The sequence below is a fragment of the Falco cherrug genome, chromosome 21 (genome assembly GCF_023634085.1).
Source record: "Falco cherrug isolate bFalChe1 chromosome 21, bFalChe1.pri, whole genome shotgun sequence".
Taxonomy (NCBI): Eukaryota; Metazoa; Chordata; class Aves; order Falconiformes; family Falconidae; genus Falco; species Falco cherrug.
This window is the reverse complement of record NC_073717.1, coordinates 256013-279849: the sequence shown is the minus strand read 5'-3', so window position 1 is coordinate 279849 and position 23837 is coordinate 256013. Positions and strand designations below refer to the sequence as shown.

The 23837-nt window shown below is 42.5% G+C and overlaps 2 protein-coding genes across 25 annotated transcripts; one reads left to right on the top strand and one right to left on the bottom strand.

Moving 5' to 3' along the window:
* Positions 1–112: 112 nt before the first annotated feature.
* LOC106630874 (tripartite motif-containing protein 10-like) lies at positions 113–19757 on the bottom strand. Of its 24 annotated transcripts, none has more exons than XM_055697905.1 (45): positions 19643–19757; positions 15790–19432; positions 15456–15476; positions 15172–15192; positions 15059–15079; positions 14926–14946; positions 14550–14576; positions 13866–13886; positions 13215–13235; positions 12930–12950; positions 12671–12691; positions 12347–12367; positions 12017–12037; positions 11804–11824; positions 11647–11667; positions 11193–11213; positions 10797–10817; positions 10671–10691; positions 10359–10379; positions 10003–10023; positions 9848–9868; positions 9729–9749; positions 9598–9618; positions 9257–9277; positions 8784–8804; positions 8136–8156; positions 7870–7890; positions 7311–7331; positions 7033–7053; positions 6717–6740; positions 6357–6377; positions 5992–6012; positions 5868–5888; positions 5217–5237; positions 4922–4942; positions 4611–4631; positions 4173–4193; positions 3877–3897; positions 3733–3753; positions 3573–3593; positions 3441–3461; positions 2967–2987; positions 2386–2406; positions 2266–2286; positions 113–2033 (listed from the first exon to the last, which is right to left on the bottom strand). In XM_055697905.1, exons 2-45 carry the CDS (start codon positions 15800–15802, stop codon positions 1522–1524), a joined length of 1416 nt encoding a protein of 471 aa, XP_055553880.1. In that variant the 5' UTR covers positions 15803–19432; positions 19643–19757; the 3' UTR covers positions 113–1521. The 24 variants fall into 24 exon arrangements, with proteins under 24 accessions (XP_055553880.1, XP_055553882.1, XP_055553883.1 ...); XM_055697907.1 differs by having other exon boundaries at positions 15790–17773; positions 19643–19724; XM_055697908.1 differs by having other exon boundaries at positions 15790–15847; positions 19643–19722.
* On the top strand, positions 19745–23821 carry RACK1 (receptor for activated C kinase 1). Its single transcript, XM_005435126.4, has 8 exons — positions 19745–19971; positions 20582–20753; positions 21345–21492; positions 21822–21917; positions 22110–22220; positions 22626–22766; positions 23223–23333; positions 23672–23821. Exons 1-8 carry the CDS (start codon positions 19863–19865, stop codon positions 23735–23737), a joined length of 954 nt encoding a protein of 317 aa, XP_005435183.2. The 5' UTR covers positions 19745–19862; the 3' UTR covers positions 23738–23821.
* Positions 23822–23837: the final 16 nt, after the last annotated feature.

Here is a 23837-nt window from a genome sequence, read left to right as displayed (position 1 = left end):
CTCTCCTAAAAATGAGGGGAAAGTGGGGCAAGATGCTGCAAGGAGAGATCTGAAAGGGCCAGGATGACCCCATGTTGAATGACCTGGCTGGAAAAAGAAATCAAATACTCTGTAAGAGTCTCAAGTGGTTTATTGTCAGCTGGAAACTACCAGCTGTCCATCCCATGGTGGGGCGAAAGACAAGATTTAAGGCTTTACAGGTGGCTAAGAGCAAGCAGGGATGAAAGAGGAATTCACCAATGCTATTAAAGCGCAGTGAGATGTCGTGAAAGGTGAAGACCATGGTGTCCATCCCCTCGAGCAGCTTCAGTGATGTCGTTAATCACCCACCTTCCAGCATGGCTGGCCCCATGCTGATCTCAAGCACTGGCGTGATCCCCTCCATTAATCTATTTAGAGCTCCCAGTACCCTCACTGGAAGCTTTATGGCAACATGATGCAGAGCTCCTTGCTGGTGTTAGCCTCTTCAAACCTTTAATCCATATGGTCTGGATGTTTGTCACCTCAATTTTCACCCGAGGGCATCATGCCAGCTTGGTCTTGAATCCAGGCTTATCTCTTCTCCCAAAGGCTGAGCAAAACTCATGGACTCTGGCTAACACATCTGGAAAAAGATCATCTGCCCAGGCCAGATTTGAGTCAAATTTAGTCCTGCCAAAGGACCTGGCTGCACGCAGCTCCAGTATAAAGGATTATGGCACCAATACTTTGACCAGCAGCACGGTGGCTGGAGTATCTTCACCTGTGGAGCTGTTGGTGCATTGACCAGGTGCTTGGGAGCTCTGTGGACAGTCATGGAGGGTTTGCCACATTCTTTCTCTGGCCAAGGGAAAAGGGCCTGAATTTGTATGCAGGTTGGGCAAAGGGGAGTTTTTTAATCTCTTCCAAGTGTAGAGTCCTCCAACAGTTGGTGATGAGAGATAGGCACACAGAAAGCATGATTTGCCTGTCCTATTTTGATGTCTATGTCTGGATGAGTTGCCCATGAAAAATGTTTCTTTCCATCTGCCTGCTATCCAAGTGGTGCAAATGATTGAAATCTACACATCAACCACCATCTGATGAGAAGAAAACGCTGGTGGGAGCCTGCGCTCCCACTCAGGTGATGCAGGCAGCATGAACAGTGACATACGCTGGTGCCCACCTCTTTCCATCAGCTGAAGGAGGAACCTAGGTCTCTCTGCAGGTCATTTGATGTTCTTCTACACTGGAACTGCAACCATGAGACAACCGAGCCAAGGGCTGAGGCTGGGCAGACCTTCTGCCACCTAATGTTAAGGACACTCAGGATGGGCTGTCTTTCCTTTGCACGATGATGGCTAAGGCACTCGATTGGGAATGGGGGCGAACGAGATGCTGCTCTTCCCGAGAGTGTTTCTATTCTGGTCTCTACCCTGCTGCAGTTTACCACCTAGCTGTTGGTGTCTGGATGGAGTAATGTGCTTCCACCGCTCCTCCTGCCCCTCAAGCCACCTGCTCACCACCAGTGCTGAGCTCTCTGTGCAAGGAGGCATGCAAGGGTCATCGGACCAGAGACAGTGAGCCCAGCTCCACCCAGAACCACGGCCGGATCCGCTCCCCAGCAAAGGAAGCCGAAGGAAAGGTGAAGATTGGTATTTTGTTCTCCACATCAAAAAATGCCACCTCTCCCCATTCGTAGTCAAGAGAGATCCGGATCTTTCTGGGGACCCGTGGCAGGTTAAGGAGGGTTGGAGGAGAAGTGAGGGCACGGTTCTTAAATCCCCATTGCTGCACTGCCCAGATCCCTTCCTCGGGATTAAAGTTGATGGGTCCCTTCCTCCGCAGAGACTCTTTGCTAACCCCAACCGCGCAGTACTGTCCCTCAGCTAGATCCACCACCCAGTAGTGTCTTCCAGAGGTGAAGGCTTCGCAACCCAGCACACAAGGATCGGCGTCAAACCGCTCAGGGCTGTCGGGAGACTCCTGCAGCATGTATTCCCATCTCACGCTCTTCTGGTCCTTGGAGAGGATGAGGCGGGGGTGTGCTGTCTCTGGGTCCAGTGTCACACTTGCTGTGGAAGAAGAAAAAGAGGGTGAGAATGAGAATTAAATTTATTTAACACTCCTTTTGCCTGGGGACTGATACTCTTGGAAATCTAATAAGGGTGTTTTGTCATTCTGTAGTTCAAGGCTCAATAACTTGGTATGGAGCTTTCACTACGCATAGACACGACACAATTCAGCAAACCAGCGTACAAAATTACTTACCAATTTTTTTCCTTCATCTTTCTCTAAATTACTTACCCATTTTTTCTTCCTCTTTCCCTAAAAATGCACAATAATAATAAAAAAATATTAGCAATGACGTAAACTTAAATCCAAAAGCCAAAGGGGTATTTGTAGAAGGGAGAAAAATGCACTTACTGTGCTCTTTGATGCATTTTCCTTAAAAAAAAAATAATTAAAAATTTAAAAGCCATTTTAATGAGGGGTTTTTTTATTCCAAAGATGCCTCCAGTTCATGCTAACTTTTTAATTTCCTTTCTTCCCCCAAAAAAGTGTTTTGTTTTTTTTCTAGCATGAAATTCAACTGTTGCAAAATAAGACCTCCTTGAGACTTGTGTCTGTAACTTGACCAGATAAAATGTTAACCTAATAAACGAATGATGCGATAAATAAATAATTCAGATTAAACCTCAGGAAAAAAACACAGATGCTTAAAACTAACAGGGAGGTCACCACACAGAAAAAAAAGCTCTAACAGGTCATACAGGAATTTCTGCTCCAATTAGAGGGCATCGCTTGTATACTTTGCATGGGGAGGAAGGTGCATGGGTGCTCTGGGAAATCATGACCAATATTTTCACCTTTTGCGGGTGATCTCTGTGATGCTGAAGCCCATGGGGGTTAAAGAGACAAAAATCTCACAGCCCACCTATTCCAAAAGACCCCTAAAATCTCGTAGGTGCTTTACTGCTCCAGAAGGTGAGGAGAAGAACACTCACGCATTTTTGCTTTGTATTCCTCTGAAAAGAGAAATGATAGAAATGGTTAGTGCACATTTCTCTTCCTTTTTGTGTTACAGCTTGCTAAGACTTTCTTGGCTCCCAAAGCAAAAAATATGTATTTCTGTGCCTAGTGATTATTATTGTTAGCACTGATTATTATTATGATATTAAATACTTATTAAAAATATTTTGAAATACGTAGATATACACATATATAATATATTAAAATATAAAACAGATATATACAATTGCTATATATAACATACAATACATATAATTTACTATATATTTGTGTGCATGTATATATAAAAAATTATAATGCATGTATCTTTTATACTTCGTCCTCTTTAGACCAAGTTTCCATAAAACTCCCAAAGTAGCTCAGAAAAAGGCTTAATAAATACATACGTATATCTAGGAGACAAACATAAGACTTTTATATCTTTCTTTCTTGCAATTAAAGTGACTTACCAAGCTCTGCAGTGAGTTCATCTGAAAAGAGAAAAAAAAGAAAGGATTTCCATCCCAGTTCACACCAAGGTGGATCTTACTGATATTACAAACAGACAAAGTTCATGTCTCGGGAAGAAGTTTGATACTCACCAATTTTTCTATTGCGTTTTTCTAGATAAAGGAAAAGAAGAAAAAAAGAATATCAAAGTTGTTATAATCTATTTTTTCCTTTCATATAAAAAATAAAACCAAAATACAGACCATAAACTTTGTATATTTGTTTTGCTGGAAGTAAAGAAAAAACACTTACCAATTTCTGCAGACAGTTCATCTTAAAAGGAAAAAAAAAAAAACCACAACCAAAACCAACTGATTTTCATTATAATAATTAAAACAAAAGTTGTGATTCCATGTACCAAGTTCCATGGGATTCAGGAAGGAGGTGGACACATACCAATTTTGGTATCACGTTCTCCTAAGAAAGGAAAAATAGAAAGGAAAGTGGAAAAAAAAAGTTATTCCTAAGTACTCCCCCTTCTCTGTGTGCGTTCATCATCTAGAGATAAATCTGATAATTTTCCATTCCATATAGAGAATTATAATTGTAATATCCATTTTGCCTCAGATTTTGTATAGATTAACCCATCCCCTATTTGACTTTCCGAATCTTACAGCAAAGATCACAACCAAACCTCAAACTAAATAGAAACAAGATATTCACACACATTTTATTTTTTTAAAAGGACTTACCCAGCTCTGTATTGAGTTCATCTAGAAAGAGTGAAAGGAAAACTGGGTTTAATTATGAGTATTTTTTTACCCTTATAGAGACACACTTAAGGGTTCATTGGGGGTGTCTACATTTCTTTTCAAGAACACATGTGTAGATTTTTAATTTTAATTGCTCTCAGTGGAGTTAAGCATCACTGATTTGAAGAGAGACCTTGGCAACAGAAAACCAAACCAAAACAGCTCCTTATTATCCAAAATGTAATACAGAAGGGCATCTGGGCTGCCCAGGGAGAACAGAGAGAAGCAAACAAGTAGCATCCAAGGACGTGAAGTTTTGGAACAGGCTTTTTATCTCATCTTAAATAAGATGACCTCTATTTCTGAGAAATATTTGCACCTCTACATGCTTTCCCATCCTATGAAAGTCAGAAGGCTCAGAGAGAAAAAAATGCTTACCAATCTGTGCAGTCCGTTCCACTGAAAAAGGAAAAAAAAAAAAAAAAAAGAAGGAAAAATATCTTTAAATTTCAATATCCCAGAAGTGTCCTCCATAGGCTTTTGTCACTTTGCATCACCTACAGATTGCAACTTGACAGTTTCCCAGTAAGCTTTACTGTTGGTTATTACTATTTTTTTTTTTCACTTTGCCCATGATTTTTTCCCCACTAAACTGAGATAAAGAAGAAAAGACAAAACTTAAAAAGTATGTAGAAGAGTAAGAAGGGGGGCGGAAATAAATGAGGGGGGAAAGGAAAGAAATTACTTACCAAGCTCTTCAGTGATTTCCTCTTAAAGGAAGGAAATAAATGAAAAAATTAGGATTTCTTTGCTCAACTGGTACCTCAGGAGGGCTGAAAAAATACGAGATCTCAACAGAAATCTCATGAACTCTCCCAATATTCAAAGAACTGTAGGGAAATTTGGTATTTATGGGTGGAAAAGCCACTCCCTGAGCTCTTCTGGGGACTGGGATAACACAGCCACCACTCCTCCACTCTGAGAAGAGCACCAGAGCACCCAAAATATGCCCAAAAGGACCTGGAAAATGAGAACAAAACTCACCTATTTTTCTGTCACGTTCCCCTAAAAAAAGGAAGGAAAAACCAAGATTAAAATAATTTAAAAGTATCTGCTGATATTGTATCAGAGATAGGACTTCTCCCAAATGGATTTTTTTGTTAGTTGTTTATTATATGAAATTACATTGCCTGTGGGCACTCATTACCCTCTATCCAAGCCTCTATTTTCTTGTTGTGTTAAAGTTAGTATCTGGGCAACAATAAAACTTCAGAAAGCTTTAGAAAAGCTTTTGTTAAAGGTTAAAAAGCAAAAAAAAACCCAACCAAAAACCCCACATATCAAGTCCTTCAGCGACTTCATCTTAAGAGAGAGAAAAACATAGATTTCCATCAGGATCTGTTTATTCCCCACATATTTTCTCCATCTCTACTGTTATCCATCTCCTTCATTATTAGAAAACCCAAATTTCCTCCACTTCTGCAGTTAAAACATGGAGAAATGCAAAAAACTGCTTCTGATGATGAAGTAAAATCAGTTTCTTTTTTAAATTTTCAGTAGCTAATTTTGCTGACGTTTGCCTCATTTATTTGTTGTGACAACAGACTACAAAGCTTCTGACCAAACTCAACAAAATTCAACAGAAAAATTGAAATGTTGGGTATTTGGTGTTGGCAAAGGAAGGAAGTGACTTACCAAGTTCTTTGTTGAGTTCATCTTAAAAGAGAAAAATAAAAAATTGTCACAGTGGCACACTGAAGGGGGATTTCTTCAAATCAAAAGGTTTTTCTGCCTTGGCAGGAAGGAAAACAATGCTTACCCCTTTCCAGAGCACTCTCCCCTGCGGGGAGGGGTGTGGGGCAGAGCAGGGGAGTTAGGGAAGAGAGAAAGAAAGGGAAAAGGAAAAGAAAGGAGGAAAAAAAAGGCAGAAAAGGGGGGGCGAAGAGAAGAAAAAAATTCAGAACTTTTACTAGCCTCTATCCTTTAAGCTGCATCCTTCTGACAAATATTATTTCCATTTATTACTAAGTTGCAAACTCATTTCAAATTAAACACACCCCATTTATTTTTTTATAAAGAGAAAATAGTCCAGCCACACCAACCTAACATGCATGTAACAAGATTTATAACCCAAAACCTGATCCATCCCTTTTTTATCAAATTAAAAGGAAAACAAAGGTTTACCAAGCTCCTCAGAAGATTCATCTGCAAAAGGAATGAGATGAATGAATTTGGCATCACCAGCCCTGGACACGCACCTTCCTTCGAGCCTTTTATGTCCTAACACTTAGTAGGCATTTAAAAAAACCACAATAATCATGACTCCTACAGTTTTTGCTTCAGTCCCATAACTACATTAGATTTTAGTCTCGAAACTTATATATGCATGTGTGTGTATATACATAAATACACACATACTTTTAAAATATATATAACATACATACATAATAAATATTATAAATATTAATAAATTTTAAAATACATAATTACAAACTCCCTTGAACTTTCTAAATTTTTTGAGAAGGGAAGGAAAACATCACTTACCAGCTTCCTGGTCATTGAATTCCTCTAAGAAAAAGAAAAAAGAAAAAGAAAAAGGTGGAACACAGGTTTTCCTATTGTACCCCAGATTTTTTTGTATTCGGATACAAGCTCATTTCTATTCCATTGCTATTTTTTTTTCTGTGCCTTACTGTTATCTGTTATTATTTTAGAAGTCACCTGCACTAGTCCTTTTTCCGTCTGCTTCTACAGTTATCTCAAAAACTATACACAACCAGTTAACCAGAATTCTGGGAAAAAACAAAAAAACCCACCAAAACCCCAGATCAGTTTTGCAAAAGGAATAAAAGTAGCTTACCAAGCCTTGTCGTCAATTTTCCTTAAAAAGGAGAAAATAAAATTTGTTTTAATCAGGGCTTTTCCTTCCCAAAGATATGAGAGAGACTTGATGGGTACTCAAGGTACTCAGATCCTCTGAGATGGGCAGATACTTTATGCTTAATTAATTTTTTTTAAACAATTTGATTAATTTACAGTATTTTGACTAAAATACTAAGCCAAAACCACAGCAGCAACATCATCCTGCTTATGACCCCCAAGAGATTACATTTCTCAGAAAATAAGAATGACACTTACTAATGACAGCATCCTGTTTTCCTAAAAATAAAACAAAAAAAGGAATAGAAGTGAATAACAAATATAGAAATAAAACACTTTTTCGCTTCAATATTAGATTTTCACTACATAGGAGCTCTGCAGAAGAAAGTCACCCAGTTTAGCAAAAAAAAGCCTAAACCAAACCAAAACAAAACCAAAGTACTGGTTCCACACATGCAACTACAAGTGTTTCTCTTTTTCTTTTAGCATCCAGGACATTTGTGGGGGGAGACTTGTGCGTATCACTCCATGGAAGGGCAAGAAAAAAAATTTCCGAGATAAGAGTCTTGCAAGTGAAAAACAAATAGAAACTCTTATAGTGATTCAGGACAGAGAATCAGATCTCCAGGACATTTTCCTCTAACACCCAATGTATTTCACGGAGTGTTTTCTCCAAATATATATATTTTTTTTTTTTTTAATTAGTAATTAAATTGAACATACTTCTTTGGTGAAAGTGAGCACCAGCACAACTTGTTTTAGGGGAACCTGCTTCCCTTGGAGGATTCACTTCTCCAAGGTGCACAAATAGACTTACGAACTTCCGAATCCCGGTCCTCTGCAAACAGAAAATAGAAATTATTTCACCATTTTTTCCTGTGGGATTTTGCTAAAGCACCTTTCTTAAAGCCCTGACTCCCACCATCTTGTATTTCCTAGCTGTTATTTTTTCCAAATTACATTTTAATAAATTATAGCTGCTTTTGAGCGTAGCAGTACGTCAAAAAAGGGGTGCAACCAAATAACCCAGGGCACCAGCTGTGCTGCCTACATGCTGGATTTATTGACAGGGAATGCACTCACCAAGCAGCTCAGTAAGGCGCCCTTTAAGCAGAAAAACATGTATTACTTCCAAGCAGAACTTTTTAACACCAGAATTATATATATTATACAATTTGTAATATAAAAGTATTATTGTGTATGTATATATATATAAAAAAATATAAAAATATATTGTGAGAACCATACATTTATAACAGAAACACTATATTTATAGTATAGAAATAATAATATAAACAGCAATACAAATATATTCTATAAAATATAAATATGATTTTTATATAATATAGATTAAAAAGGTCTCGGACATAGTGGAGTTGTTCCTCAGCTGAGCCCGAAGGCAATCTGACAGCGGCAGAATTTGGGGTCCCACGTGTAGCCCCAACCCCATCCCATGACACGGTCATGGAAAAACCGTAATTTTTATTCCCTCCCCCCCCCCCCCCCCCCCTTCCATTCACTTTTACTCTTCAGCAAGGAACTGAAACAGCTTGGACCATTAAAGCCCCAAATTCTTGCTTTCTTCACTCTTATATATGGGTTTCTAGGGGAATTTCTGCAGGGAGAATCCTTTTCTATTCTGTATGCAGGATTTTAAATCAACAGCTTGTTCAGCATTTGGGTTAAGCAAGAGACTCCCCATACTGTGGGGTATGGAAAAATGACACTTACTTATCTCTGCTTCATTTTCCCCTAAAAGGAAAAATAAAAAGGGAATAAATAACAGAATCACTGATTTTGTCTTCACATCATATCCCTATATTATCAGTGCAACATCTTTGGGTCTTTATTTTATTTCCATTACCACCTGCTGTTTAAAAGTGCCTCTAGCCTTGGTGAAATTAGTATTTGCAGCAGAAAAATAGGCTCAAGCAATCCCACAAATCCAAATATGATGCAATAAGCATCCAAATGTGTTTTTTTACAGGAGGAAAGAAAATGCCATATCTAGGAAAAAAAGCAAGTATTGATTGGCTCTTGGGTTTTTCTGCTCTGCAGATCTGATTGTTGCTTTCTGCAGTCAGTATTTTATATTTATTCCCTTCCTGCTGGGCAGTTACATCTTGTATTGCCTATGAGCTCATCCATAAAAATAGCAAACATCAAGCCTGGCTGCATGGCTTGCAAAGCAGGGGGATACTTACTGATTTTCACATCCCGTTCCTCTAAAAATGGTAAAGAAATAAAAATAAATTAGCATGTAGTTGCATTCTACAAGTGCTGAAGTCAAGCTCTGCCTAGGGTTCATTCTGGAGCTGTTATACTATCTATAATTGCTTGGAAGTTGTATTTTGTGAAATATATATTATATATTTAATGTATTGTGGAATCTATCATGGAATCTATTATAATATATATTATATCTTAGCTTTCGCATACATGCTGCTAACCTTGAACAAAATAGTCATTATCCCCTTAAAAACTTCAGCTATTCAGAGATAACTGTAAAAAAAATCATTTTGAGCAAAACAGAGAAATTCCTTACCAAGTTCTGCTGCATGCATTCCTTAAAATAAAGAAAAACACAACAAAACAGGAATTTTGCGACATTTCTCAATGACAGAACAGATGACAAAATTCTTGGGTTAATTCTCAGGATTTAAAAAAGGCACTTACGAAGTTTTCTGTTGCAGTCCCCTGAAAATAAACAGAAATAAATGATTATTGCATCGCTCAGTTCCTGTCTGCATGTATCATTTCCACCTCAATCGAGATTAACATGAAAAATGACTTACCGATGTCTGCAGTAAGTTCACCTGAAAAAAAGAAGGGAGGGAAGTTAGCTTTTTAATTTTCCAGCAAAAAATGGAATGGATGGTGATTTCTGAGTCAGATTTCCTCCCCAGAAATTAATTCAGAGATTTTCAGGGCAGAGGAACAGAAAACCTACCTATTTTTGTGTGCCGCTCTCCTAAAAATGAGTGAAAAAAACCCACAAGTGTGTGTTATTTCTCATGGTTTCTGCCTTTCACATCTTTACCTGTCTGCATAGTTTGGAATACGAAGTAAGCCCATGTAGCCCATCTTATTCTTGTTTCTAATTATTTTGGGGTTTAAAACTTCTCTACTACCTTTAAGACACTGGTTTTCACCAGGGAAACAGGCAGAAACAACTTCTGAGTTTTGCTTCTATAATTGCATTTTAAAAATACAATCTAATGATTTATTTGCAATTTAATAGTTATTAAAAATTTAATAATTAAAAATAATTCATTAAAAAATGCAGAAGAAAGAAAATGGACTCACCAAGCTCTACTGTAAATAATCCTTAAAGCAGAAAATAACATTTGTTCCCGTTAGATTTCCCAAACACCGCAACACAAATCAAACCTTCACGTCTCCAACCCATCCCAGTTCTTCCTATGGCAGTTTTCCTGCCCATTATATTTTCCTTTTTCCCCTTGAACTTTGGCTTCAGGCTCCCCCAACCCTGGCAAACCAAGGGATCATTTCTTCCCACAACCCACATTTAGTTTAATTAAGAAATTCTTGCATGCCTTCAATGCTGAAATGCCAACCAAACCATCCTGAGGTGTATGAAGAGGAAATGCCACTTACTAATTGTTGTATCACATTTTGCTAAAAACAATAATAATAGAAAAAAATAGATATCAATCAGTTTTCAGTGCCTCTGGCTACCCTTTCCCCCTTCTTCCCTCTAATACAGGAAAGAAATTTACTTACCAAGTTCTGCAGTGAGTTTCCCTAAAAAGAGAGAAATATAAGTTTATTTTAAAAGAGATGTTTCTCTCTCCTCCCTGGACACAATGTAAATAATTCTCCAGTTTAAGCTTACACAGTGTTTTATAAAATAATATAATGTGTACTATAGTAGTATAACAAAATTCATATGTATTTTAGTAGTGAATGTAAGGAATTTTATTATATAATATAATAGGGGAAACCACCAATTTGGACAATACATATATTTAGGAGAGATATAAGGTGTTGAATTCAGAAATGCAGGAAAAAGGAGAAAACGGGTGCCCAGGATGAAAGACACTTTTGGAAACACACCAGCCCACTGAGGAAGATCCACTTTTAGACCAAGATTTTATGTGTCAGGAGAACACTACTTACGAAGCCTTGAGTCGCGGTCCCCTGAATGAAAAAAATAAAGAAAAAGAAGAAAAGTCAGCATTTGTTTTGTTGTTTGTTGGTTTTTTTGTCCTCTTCCCCAGGACAATAGGTCCTGAAGCCAAAACTCAAAAAGTTTCTGCTGCAAAACTGATTTTGCTCACTTTTCTAATTATACTTTATTTAAAAAAACAAACAAACAAACAAAAATCTGCATGTTGAGTTCACATTTTTTAAGGAACAACAGAAACACACAGCCCAGGTTGGGGAGAAACTGGAGATGTCCAGCTGAGGTTGTCCCCAAGGAATGTGGTCTTACCCTGCCAGGAGCCCTGGTGAGCACCAGGAGGCTGGACCTAGGACCTCTAGAGGTTCCTCCAACGTAATTGCATAAAATCATGCAAAGATTTAATTACAACAAACTTCACAGAAGGTTCTGTACAAAAATCAGACTTACCAAGCAGTGCAGTGAGTCTACCTTTTAAAGTAAGGGGGGGGGGGGGGGGAAGAGAGGTATTAATTGAAGTGAAGCGACAAAAATTTACCCTAGAAAAGAGGTTTCTAAAGCCCCAAACCCATTGGTTTGGTTTTGAAAAGCAAGAAAAAGGACTTACGTGTTTCTGCTGCAAGCTTGGCTGCAAAGAGAAAAAATAATATTTGTGTTTATTTGGGTGGTTTTTCTCTGCAGGAAATGCACAAGCCCAGGCCGCAGCTTGGGGGAAAAACGTTTTATTTGCCACTTTTCAAGGACAGGGCATCAGAGAGGCTTCTCCTCCCCCAAAACAAGGAATTTTTACCCCAAAAGCACAATGAAGAATGACACTTACTAATTTTTCTATCACGTTCCTCTGGAAAGAAAAGGAGGGGAGAAAAAAAAAACAACCAGAAAAATGATTATTAAATATTTCCTTCTTTCCTCTGCATGGCTCTACAGCATCCCTAGAGTGCTCAGATCAGAAATGTTGGGTTTTTCCCGCCCAATACTGCCTCTATACTGATGATTATACTTTGAAATTACACCTTGTTGTGAATGTTATTCGATCTAGAAAAAAACTCTAAGGTTTTCAGCAGGAAACTCCCTCTCTGCTCCCATTTTCAAAGACAAAACAGCAGGCACGTATGCTCCTCAGCACCCATCCAAAGAGGAATTTACTTACTGATTTTTGCATCGCATTCACCTAAAAAACATGAAATAATCAATAAATACAGAGAAATGCAAAGCAACTCCTCCTGCACCCGATCCCCTCCTGCAGCGCTTTGCCTTCACACCATAAAATGTAAACCTGATGGAAATTTTATTCCACCTTCCCCTATAATATTTTAAAAATAAGGTTTGTTAAGGAAGAAATCCCCCATAAGCCATCCATTCTTAAAAACTCACAAAACCTCAAAATGTTCTATTTTTAATTTATTTTTTTTTATAGCCAGCACTGTTGCATAATTACGGATAATTTCCATTTTAAGGAAATAAAACTTCTTACCAAGGTCTGATGTAAGCTTGCCTTAAATAAAAAGAAATAAATGAATATTAGCTTTAAATCAACCTTTATTTCTCCATGAACATCACCTAGCTGATAACGTGGTTTGAGCTTCAAATTCTGCAGCTTGGTGCAAACCCCAAACCTCCCACATATTCCAAAAACAATTTAATAACTGGATCTGAAACACACAAGCGCCCTCAGGGCGATCTGGCATTGTCCAAGGCTTTTACTTCTACCAGAAAAGGAAAATGACACTTACTAATTCTTCTGTCACGTTCCTCTAAAAGAAAAAAATAAAGAGAAAACATTTATGGTCAACAAGTGCTCGCCCGTTCTCCATCACGCTTGTGAACCTCACATCATTCTCTGCCTCCAAATTGTGTTTTTACTGGTGATTATAATTTGAAAATAAACTTTTTTCTTTAATTCATTGACTTTATTTCTAGCCCAGATTGGATGTATGTGCCTTTTGAGGGGGGAATAACCACCTCTTCCCCCTAAATCCCACAGTGAAATAAAGACAAAAAGGAAGGAAGCCACTTACCAAGCTCCCCAGTCAGATTGTCTGAAAGAAAACAAAAAAGGAAACAAGAGAAAAATAAATATTGGTTTTCACAAGGACCTCTTGGCACCAGGGATGTACCATACCTGATTTCACCCTCACTTGCTCAGAAAATAAAGCTATCCTGCATCCAACACTTGACACATTTCCCCCATTTGCAACACCTACCATGAAAGATGGGACAACTGGAACTGGAAAAGGCATTTTTGCAAAATTTAAGTATCTTGAGAGGGATTAAATCCTATATTCTGCAGATGCTGGATCTCAACAGCCCCAAATCCAGCACGGCTGTCTCTTACGTTGCAGGGCTGCACACCATCTATGCTCATACATGGCTTGGCTTAGAAATTCCCTTTATTCTCTTTATTATTATTCGTTGTTATATTTATTTTCATTATTTAAAGTTATTTTTATTTATTCATTACTTATTCTCTTCCTAGCCAGAGCAACCTGCAAGCCCCCTGTTTTCTGTAAATCTCTTGTTTTAAAATATTAGTTCTTGTAAAAAATGAATACATCTCCTGCTTTTTTAAAAACAGGCAAGAGAAAGGGAAGAAACCCAAGGCAAATCAGCTAAAACATGACCCAAAGCTATACAGAAATACATTTGATGGGAGGTAAATCATGACTTACCAATTTCTGCTGTAAGTTCACCTTAAAAACAGAGAAATAAACCAGGATGCATGTTAAAGGACTGCTTGAATCTGTTCTCTGGCTGGCCTTCAGCTTGCCATTTACAGATTTGGCATTAACTAACAACACAGGGTCAAGGGGAGACCCTAGAGCAGAGCTGATGGGATTGCAGATATATGTGGCATCCTGGGTACTCACGCAGGGTTTGTTAAACAAGAAATTCCCTTATTGGAATCAATTTGCAAAAGATAAGAAAGCGATACTTACCTATTTCTGCATTTTATCCCCCCCAAAAAAGAAGAGAAAGAGAAGGGAAATGGCTTTAAGTTATTTTGCATCACTTCCATCTATTTATTTTGTTCTTACTCATCTCTGTCTGGGCATATTCTCTTTATAATGGGCACTGCCAATCAGTTTTATCTTTTAAGACCTTCCACAATGAAGCCAAAATGAAAAAATACAAACAAACTGCAACTTTCTATCAGCAGCCCTGCCCAAAGCACTTTGGGGAAGGAATATGACTCATGGAGCATCACAGGAAAAATTCCCAAATACAGAGAAAAGTATTTATTTAAAAACAAAAAGAGTATGTATTGTAAAAAAATATTTCATTCCAACAATGTGTGATTGAGGCTGATTTGAGGGGCACTATTATTTAGAATAATTTTTAAATTGTAGAAAGACACTTACCATTTTCTGTGTCACATTCCTCTAAAAATAAGAGAGAAATAAATACAGGTCAGTCATAAGAGCTCTCCACCTCTGACATGCTTCTACAAGCGACCAGGAGCCTGAAGAAGAGATTAGAGAATGCTGCTGGATTGCAGGGAGACAGCGTGTCTCCTCCAAAGTGGGATGCCTTGCGTAACAGGGATAGATTATACTGCGTGAGCGTTTTGGGCCCCTTCTTAAATTGTGTGCCTTGACTGTATCTGGGTATAAATTTCAGATCTGAAGAATCACATCTGCTTCAATAAGTCCATCCTCTATACAAAATAACTTTTTCCATCTTCAGTAGCAGCAAAAAACCACACCCGAACAAGCCTAAAACACCACTTACCAAGTTCTGTGTCGCTTTCTTCTAAATGGAACAGAAAAATAACAGACAGACATGTTGGTCACGGCTAATGCTACAGCTGCAGAAACACACACATTCAAACTCAGGCATGAGTAAGGAAGGTAAAATGACTTACCAAATTCTTCTGTTAACTTCCCTTAAAATAAATTAATATTAGTTCAAGCCTTAAGCACCAAAGTTTTACCATCAGGAGGAAGGGGAAGGAAAAAAGAAACAGATGACACTTACTGATTTTTGCATTCCATCCTTCTAAAAGAGAGACAGAGAGAGAATTTAGCCCCTAGTGGGTCCTTTGGTGGTATTTTTGGTTTGTACTATAGGACGTGTATTAAAACATGATTATGTACTGACTTTTTTTTGATCATAACATTCAAAAAATTATACTGGTTATGAGTTTATCTAATGTGGTCTAGAATATAAGATAATATTAATAAGCCTACACATCCAGCTAAGAAAGGCCATAGGAGATGCATATTAATGAAACTTGTTTTGACAGAAGGAAAATCACTTACCAAGATCTGCATTACTTCTCCCTTAAAAAGAAGAAAAGGGGAAAAAGAAAGGGTAAATTTTTTTCTGCACTGGTTACAACTGAAGTGGCTCTCTAGCCTAGCTGCATCCCTCTGAGACTAAACATTAATATTGCTTTCTTGAATGAGCACAACCCATTGACAGCCAGGAAGAGCATCGAACTAGAAATGCTGGCTTTGGGAAACAATCACAAACCAGCCCAAAAGCAAGCAGAGCATGGACTGAACACACTCAAGCACGGCAAAGCTGGGGTTTTGGGTGCCAAAGGAGCCAGGACTTGGCACATGCTTTGTTAATAAAGATGTTCTCACGTACCTGACTCCATCATCACGTTTGCTTCCTAACTGGAACCTCCTTCAAGAGCTTTGGCAACCTGATGGGACAAGAGGGAACAGTGTTGAAACATCATGTCCAGGGAAACCCAGGCCTTCACAGTGATGCAGCATGAAGGAAAAAGTGTTTTCTAAGGAAACCTGCTGATCCGGGAATATTTTTGCCCATGTGAGTAAACACAATAAGGGAGAAATGTGTGGAGTCACAGAGGCTATTTCTCATTTTCCCCCAGTCATTAGACTGCGTGACTTGAGACATTTTCTGGGCGAATGGTAGGAAAGAAGGATCTACTGTAGGTGCGATGAACCTCCCTTGGCATCTGTCACCCCAATGATCACAGAAGGGGTCCAGGGCAAATAGCTCAGTCTTAAAAACATCTAACTTTAGTTGTCTGAAGTAGCGTGAGCTTCATTTCCCCTCTCTGTCTCATATATTATTTGATAATGACGTTTATCACTGCTATAGGCAGCCCCATATGTGGAGAACTTGGCGTTACCATCTCTTTTGGCCAAAACCACAGAAACTGTTTTGAACTGAATTTTATACTAAGAGCTTCTCTCCTCTGTTGTGTTACTGCTCTGTTTCTTGTCACTGTAGATGTGGTGATTTCTAGTCCACGCTAATGTTTTGCACTGATTCTTATTAATTAAAAAACAAAAAAAGGATTAGATTGCCACAGGAGATGGCATAGGCTGAGTGAAGGGATGCAGATTTTGTGCCATTGTCTTGCTCATTATTGATACACCAAAGAGGGCAGACTGCATAATGTAATTTTTCTTCCCCAAAATCACTCATACTGGCCAGGGATATCATTATAATTTCATTTTCATGTTCATAATCCAATGTGCTGAATACAGTAAGCCTTCCTGGAGGAACTGAGCTGCAGCTGTGGAAAGGCAAAAAGGACCAGTCCAAAACCAGCGCGGGAAAAGGCATCGGATTGTATCGGAAAGGAAATTATCGAATGCTTCTCCTGTGCTATATTAACACCTTCCATAAACTGCAGGTGGTATTAGGAGCTAAGTTAGAAAAACACTGTTATAAGGACATAAATTTATGGAGAACTGGATAAACAGAGCAAGGAAAGTGGCACCAATCGTTTCTGTACAATATTTTCCTAAGAGGAAAAAAAGTTGAATACAATTCATTCTTTTAATCCTTTTCCTGTTTTTCAGTATTGTCAGATTCACATATAGGAGTAAAAAAAAAATCATTTCGTTCTAGGCTTCTTCCAGCTATCACAAACATATCATGTTTCTTCTGCTTTCTAAAGGCATCTCCCAGCCTTTCCTATCCAGGAATAGGATACCCACAAATTATGTTTTCCCCGCCTCTCTGGTGCTTGTGGAAAGAAAAAAAGGCTTACCGAGACCTGCAGTTGATTTTCTGTAATGCTGAAGTTGGCCTAACTGGGGCTGTTCTGCTCCCAGGGCACACGAGCTGCGACGGTTGCGTATGTGGGGGTTGTCCGTGCTAAAAATTTTGGCAGGTCCAAGCTCGTCCTGGGACTGTGGTGCCCTGGGAAGCAGGAACCCAGACGCGCTGGAGGCTTTGTGGGTCTGCACTGAGCTGGAAGAGCCGTCGCGGGTACGACAGCTGTGCTAGCAGCGGGGAGGGGACCTTTCCACTGCCTAATTTTAGCCAGTTTAAATGCTGAGATGGAAGTGGGGGGTGGTGAATCCCTATATAGTCAATGTAGGAACGGGATCCTTCAGGAGAGGAATAGAAACAGAGGTGTGACCTGGTCACACTTGGCCACCCTCCAGAGGTGCCAGCACCTCACATGGGTTCTTTAGAGGACGTGGTAGCTGGGTCTGCGAGCAATGACCTGTGGGTTCAGCATCTTGAGATAGTGTGTGAACAACACTGAGCATTTTGGATGCGCAGCGATCCTGAGGAGCTTCTGTTTGTGCAGAAATCTTCCCTCTCTGAAGGGAGACAGCATTGATTTCTGGTTTGTATTGCCCTAAAATAAAAAGAGACTTGAAATAAGCTTGTACGTTTCTCCCTCCTTTCTGTCGCTCCTGCTCACCAGGACCAAGCAAGAGCAAGTCTTCTCCTGAGGCCAGGATTTCTCATCACTTTGGGTTATTTTAAAAAAGAAAACAAAAAGCCAGCTCATCAAATGCCTCTCCCCATACTCTCTCATTTGCTTCAAAGACACAGCTCCCCACAGCTACAAGAGACAGATTTGAATTTTTTTTTTTTACAAAAGCTCTGCAATGATTTTTCCTTAAACCAGACAAATAAGCATTAAAACACAGACCACTCCCATAGATATATCCCTAGAAGACTCATTTTTGCCAGTTAACTGGCTTAAAGCAGCAGGAAGTTAGTGAAAGACATCTAAAATTGTTGATCTCTCCCCGAATTAGTCACCCGGCACTTCTTTTTAATAGTCAACAGAGAGAAAATAGTTTTAGATGGTGCTGTTCATGTGATCTCTCTCAGATCTGAGTCAGTTGCCTAAACTCTCAGGATGGTTAACGAAGAGAAATAAGATACTTCAATGGTATTACGACACAGACTGGGGCAGATGTCTAACTAGGAAGGAGCATTCTGGGCTTGGCTTCTGCCAAGTTGTATTTCCCACCAGAAATGCTGAGAAAATGCGCTAAACTAAAACAAAAACCCCACCCCGCTCAGAGGCTTGGAGAAGTAAAAGCCAGTTCTTGAACCTGAAGGACATAGTATCTTTGCCGGGAGCTCTGTCTGCCAAGACACGCAGGCTGGCAGCTTCTTTTCCAAAGCTTGAAAATGAAGGAGGTAAGAAGACATGAACAACACGTGAAATTCAGAGAGGTCTCCTTGATCTCCAAACCCCGTCAAAGGCCACAGGCTGATGGCAAAAGGCTTGCAATGATGCTAAGAAGGGAAATGTAGGAGAGCTCCCCCCTGGAATAACGGGGCATCGCCGCATCGGCCACCCTGGTTTCGAGCTGTGAAAAGTGCAGGCAATGCTGAGGATGGGAGAGGATGAGGGTTAAGGTTAAAGCTGAAGATAAGAGACCACGACCTGACACCAAACTCCAGTGACTAAATCCTCTGGATTTGCAAGAGGAAAAAAACCCCACAAATACAGCCACAGGGTAAAGAAACAGACAGTGCTTGTCTCAGGAAACCTGAGCAAGGGAAAAGGGGATCATGGTGAAGGAGATGCCATTCTTTCTTGGCATCAGAGGTCTGGTATTTGGAGAAGACAAAATAACCAGTGTGCTCCCGAGGGTTCTGCCGAAAGAGAAACCTTGCAACACGACAACGGTACATCCAGGAAGGTCAGCAGCACCTCCAAGACATTTTGAAGTTGTTCACCAGCTGCACCTTGGCAAAGGCTCCTAAACTGCTCACTGGCGTTGATAAGCAAATCCTCCAAAGGCGATCCATGCGATGTGCCAGGAGGCATTTCTTTGGCATGAAGAGCTGAAGCGCCTGCAGCTTTAGCATTTCAGGCCTCTGAACGACACCAGTTAGGAATGTCTGGGCTGAAACTTAAGATGCCAGCCTGAGGGGGCCATGAGAACCAGTGGTGGAGGGCTTTTTATCACCGGTGTTACCTAGCCAAAGTATTCCCCCCAGGGTGTTTGTACTTGTAGAGTTGTATTTTATAGGCAATTTTCTCGCATGCCTGGATTTTAAAGCACGTAGGAACATAAAATCACTTTATTTCCTTAATTCTCTGCCGCAGTGCCAGTCCCCCAAGGCCTGCCCCGTCCCCCACAGCCCCCCTACCCCACTACCAGTCCCCCAAGGCCTTCCCTGTCCCCCACAACTCCCCTACCCCATTGCCAGCACCCCCCCCGATCCTCCCTATGCCCCCCCCATTACCAGCACTCACCGCTACCCCTCTTTCCGTACAGCTCCCTGGGCGCCGCCATGTTGCCCAGCATCCCTGGGCGCCGCCATGCTGCCGTACCCCTCCAACGCTATTTCCGCTTCCGCCGGAAGCCGCCTCGGTCTCTTTCTCTCGCTGTGTTGGTGGCCGCCGTTTGCGGCCGGGCGGGACCGGGCCGTGGCCTCCATTGAATCCGCCACCATCCTCCCATCCCGCCGCCGCCATGACAGAGCAGATGACCCTGCGGGGCACCCTGAAGGGCCACAACGGCTGGGTGACCCAGATCGCCACCACGCCGCAGTTCCCGGACATGATTCTCTCCGCCTCGCGCGGTGAGGGCCGCATCCCGCCCGGGTCGGGGGAGAGAGGGTCGGGAGAGACCATCGGAAGGGGGACGTAGGTGTCGGGAAGAGACCGTCGGACCGGGGTAGGGGTAGGCCGTTGCCCTGGGTGAGGAGGGGAGCAGGGAGAGACCACATAGGTCGAGGCGGAAGGGTACCGGGGGAGACGGGCGGGGGGAGAAGGGGCACGGGGAGACTGAGGCCGGAGGGGAGTGGGGCAGGGAAGGCCGTGGGGCCTGGGAGGAGAGAGGCGTGAGGCGAGACCGTGATTTAGGGGACCCAGGGAGAGTGCAGAGGGAGAGGGACAAGGGGAAACCATGGGCCTAGAGGGGGGGACAGGCCAGAGCCCCCTCGTTTAGGGCAGTCTGGCCTAGGGATGGGACTGGGGTGTAGCAGGGCAAGGAAGAGGCAGGGCCCTGCGCTGTGCGATGAGGACAGAGGGATGGGGAGGAGGGGGCAAAGGAGCAGAGACCTGATCTGTTTAGAGACCCCCCCTTTTCTCTGGTAGCCCCCCCATTCGTGCGGGTTAGAAGGATGGGCTGGGTGTGGGCAGAAGGCTGCGGTTCCCCCCACCTTATCCCTCTCTCTGCATCCTCCACAGACAAAACCATCATCATGTGGAAGCTGACCCGTGACGAGACCAACTACGGGATCCCACAGCGAGCTTTGCGCGGTCACTCGCACTTTGTCAGTGACGTGGTCATCTCTTCCGATGGACAGTTTGCTCTCTCTGGTTCCTGGGATGGCACCCTGAGGCTCTGGGACCTCACAACGTGAGCTGTGGGAATGAGGGTGTTTTGGGTGGGAGGGCTGTAGCATGTCTTCCTGCTTTGTTTGGGTGCTGGGAGGGGGGTTGAGGTCACCCATGCACCTTGGAACTTGAACGATTTTGGGTTTGGGCTGGAAGATAAATCCCAGTGCAGCAGGGGCAGTTTTGTGTGGCCAGTGCCACAGTTTTGGATGGAGGTGTTCGGCTGCTCTTCCTTGGCTCCCTCTTCCGATGATTAGATCTGACACAGTCTGCTGATCCTCTGGGATCTGAAGACACGTCCTGCAATTATGATGGGAGAGAAGCAGGAGGGGGGGATCAAACTGTTTTCTGGGGGTCATTTTGGGCTGAACGGGGGGGGTACAGCCAGGAGAAGAAGGTTGGGATCTGTAGAGCCAGGCATGTATGCGGGCTAAACTCATCCTGATTTCCCCCCATCCTTCTACCTTTGTAGAATCTCCTTTTGAAGGAGAAATGAAATGATCACTCCTTACCCTTTTGTAGACCACACTGTGGGTTTTCCTCCAAATATTTGATTATTCCCCCCCTCCTTGGTGGAATTTGTGAGATCTGCTATTGTCTCATCTTCCTTTAGTGGCACCACCACCCGTCGCTTCGTGGGTCACACCAAGGACGTGCTGAGTGTGGCCTTCTCCTCCGACAACCGTCAGATAGTTTCAGGCTCCAGGGACAAGACCATCAAGCTCTGGAATACCTTGGGTGTCTGCAAGTACACCGTGCAGGTGAGCGCCAGGGAAGGTGGGCTTCCAGATCACACTTCTGTGAGAAAGGAGCTCCGTGAACTTGCTTTTAGATCTGTTCCCACCACTTTTATTGGGGATCCAGGTCTCCCAGCCCTGTCCTAATGATTAGAAGCAAGACGTTGCCTGACAGCCTCTCCCTGGGGGGTTTCTGAGGAGAAGTCCTGCAATTATGAGGGATGGGGGAGGCCTGGGAAAGCTGTGGAACAACAGGATGCAGCAGGTCTGATCTTGCAGTGCCCTGTGGATGGGGCAGGAAAGACTCGTCCGTGTTTCCTCGCCATGAACCCGGCATCGTTCCTCTTCCCCAGGATGAGAGTCACTCGGAGTGGGTGTCGTGTGTGCGTTTCTCCCCGAACAGCAGCAACCCCATCATAGTCTCCTGCGGCTGGGACAAGCTGGTGAAGGTGAGGTGGGATCAAAGGCTTCCCAAACAGCAAGCATCCTTCTCTGGGGTCCCTGTGATGGCAGTGGGAGGATCAGAGCAGCCAGAGTGCTCTGGGGAAGGGTTTTTTTCTCCTCTTTGTATCCCCAGAGTTGGGGTGCAGTAGCAGTGTTTAACCCCTTTTTCTTCTGCCCCCGTTTTTTTCCTCACCCAGGTTTGGAATTTGGCTAACTGCAAGCTGAAGACTAACCACATCGGGCACACAGGCTACCTGAACACAGTGACCGTCTCCCCTGATGGCTCCCTCTGTGCCTCCGGTGGCAAGGTATCTGTCGTGCGGTGGAGGGAAAGCTGAGACCCCCCCTGAGATGAGATCTTGGCATCCTACCAGCATTTCTGTCTCCCACCATGCGAATGGGCTCATCTTGGTCACAGCTTGAGTGGAGTGGTAACAGCCTAAAAATGGGGCCTGGTGGCAGATGTCAAGTGAGAGCAGGGAAGACCATGGCAAAGATGCTCCCCCAGTTCCAGGGACTTCTCTTTAGCTCTTCTGTTTTAGCCCTTGATGTGTTTTCTTTCCGTGTCCTTTAATTTTTCCGTATCCACCTTGGCTTGTAGCAAAGTACTCCAGCTTAACTGTGGTTGTGGAAAAGGGGCCTTGCCAGGGCAGGACAAATCAAGGCACAGGTGACAAGCGCTGGGGTTTGTTCCAACTCCTTCTGCTCTGCAGGACGGCCAGGCCATGCTGTGGGACCTGAATGAAGGCAAACACCTCTACACCTTGGATGGAGGAGACATCATCAATGCTCTCTGCTTCAGCCCCAACCGCTACTGGCTCTGTGCTGCCACTGGACCCAGCATCAAGATCTGGGTATGTCACCGCTCCAGTCCTCAGCCCCCTCTCTGTCCCATTTGGGCAGGGTGCCTACAGAAGATGCAAATACCTTCAGTTTCTGGGTTGTGCTGGGTTTGGAGTCACCTTCCTGGGTGGAGATCCTCACCTTAGCCCACAGATCGTGGAGGAAAAGCTCTCCTGGAGGAGTGTTCTCTGGGTTACACAGCAGCAACCGGTGCCTGTGGCCTCATCCCTTGGTCGTGGAGGGTTGCGGTGGCCGTAGGGCAGAGCCACCATGCCATGATGAAACATTTCAATGCCATCTGACTGCATCTCTGTGTGGAAATCCAGAGGCTGTTTCTGAGCGACCCTCTGCTCCCTTGTGCTGTTCCAGAGTTGGGATTTGGTTGTGGGAATCTTTGTGCTGGACCCCTCATTCCTTCACGTGTTTTTTTTTTTTCTTTTTTTTTTTTTCCTTTTTTCCTCTTGCAGGACCTGGAAGGCAAAATCATTGTGGACGAACTGAAGCAGGAGGTGATCAGCACCAGCAGCAAAGCTGAACCACCCCAGTGCACTTCCCTGGCCTGGTCTGCAGATGGGCAGGTAAAAACCATTCCCTCCTTGCTGTCCCAGGATCCCAGCCCTGGGGAATGAGGATTGGAGGGATCTTCCTGCTGCTTTTGGGGCACAGGAACCATGAAGAGACACTTGTGCCACACTCCTCGAGCTCTCTGCCAGCAAGGGAAAGAACTTCCTTGGGTTCCTTCCATCCCTGGGTCCCTTCTCAACCCCTGAGCTCGTCTCCTTCATCTTCCTAACCCCTGGGGCTGGTAGTTGTCCCTCTCTGCTTTGGGATTTGCTTTCTGAGGACCATAGGCCCTCGTGTCCTGAGGCTGGACCCGTCCAGCCCTTCCTGTGACCCAACTCGTTTCTCTCCACAGACACTGTTTGCTGGCTACACAGATAACCTTGTCCGGGTGTGGCAAGTCACCATTGGGACCAGATGAAGATGCGGTAGTGAGAAACCATAGATTTTTGTGTACAAAAAAAAATAAAGTCAATGAAATAATGCTCTGTTGAGCTTGCAGCCACCTTGTGTCCACTGTT

Bases quoted from the DNA above. Each gene is read 5' to 3' on its own strand.
- LOC106630874 (XM_055697905.1), bottom strand. The intron at 10,692-10,796 runs GTAAGTAAATTT...TATTGTTTTTAG, and splicing joins GAAACTCACTGCAGAACTTG to CAAAATGTGATACAACAATT. The intron at 2,407-2,966 runs GTGAGTGTTCTT...TTTTTTTTTAAG, and splicing joins GGAATACAAAGCAAAAATGC to GAAAATGCATCAAAGAGCAC.
- RACK1 (XM_005435126.4), top strand. From the start codon at position 19,863: ATGACAGAGCAGATGACCCTGCGGGGCACCCTGAAGGGCCACAACGGC. The intron at 20,754-21,344 runs GTGAGCTGTGGG...ATCTTCCTTTAG, and splicing joins AGGCTCTGGGACCTCACAAC to TGGCACCACCACCCGTCGCT. The intron at 21,493-21,821 runs GTGAGCGCCAGG...CCTCTTCCCCAG, and splicing joins TCTGCAAGTACACCGTGCAG to GATGAGAGTCACTCGGAGTG.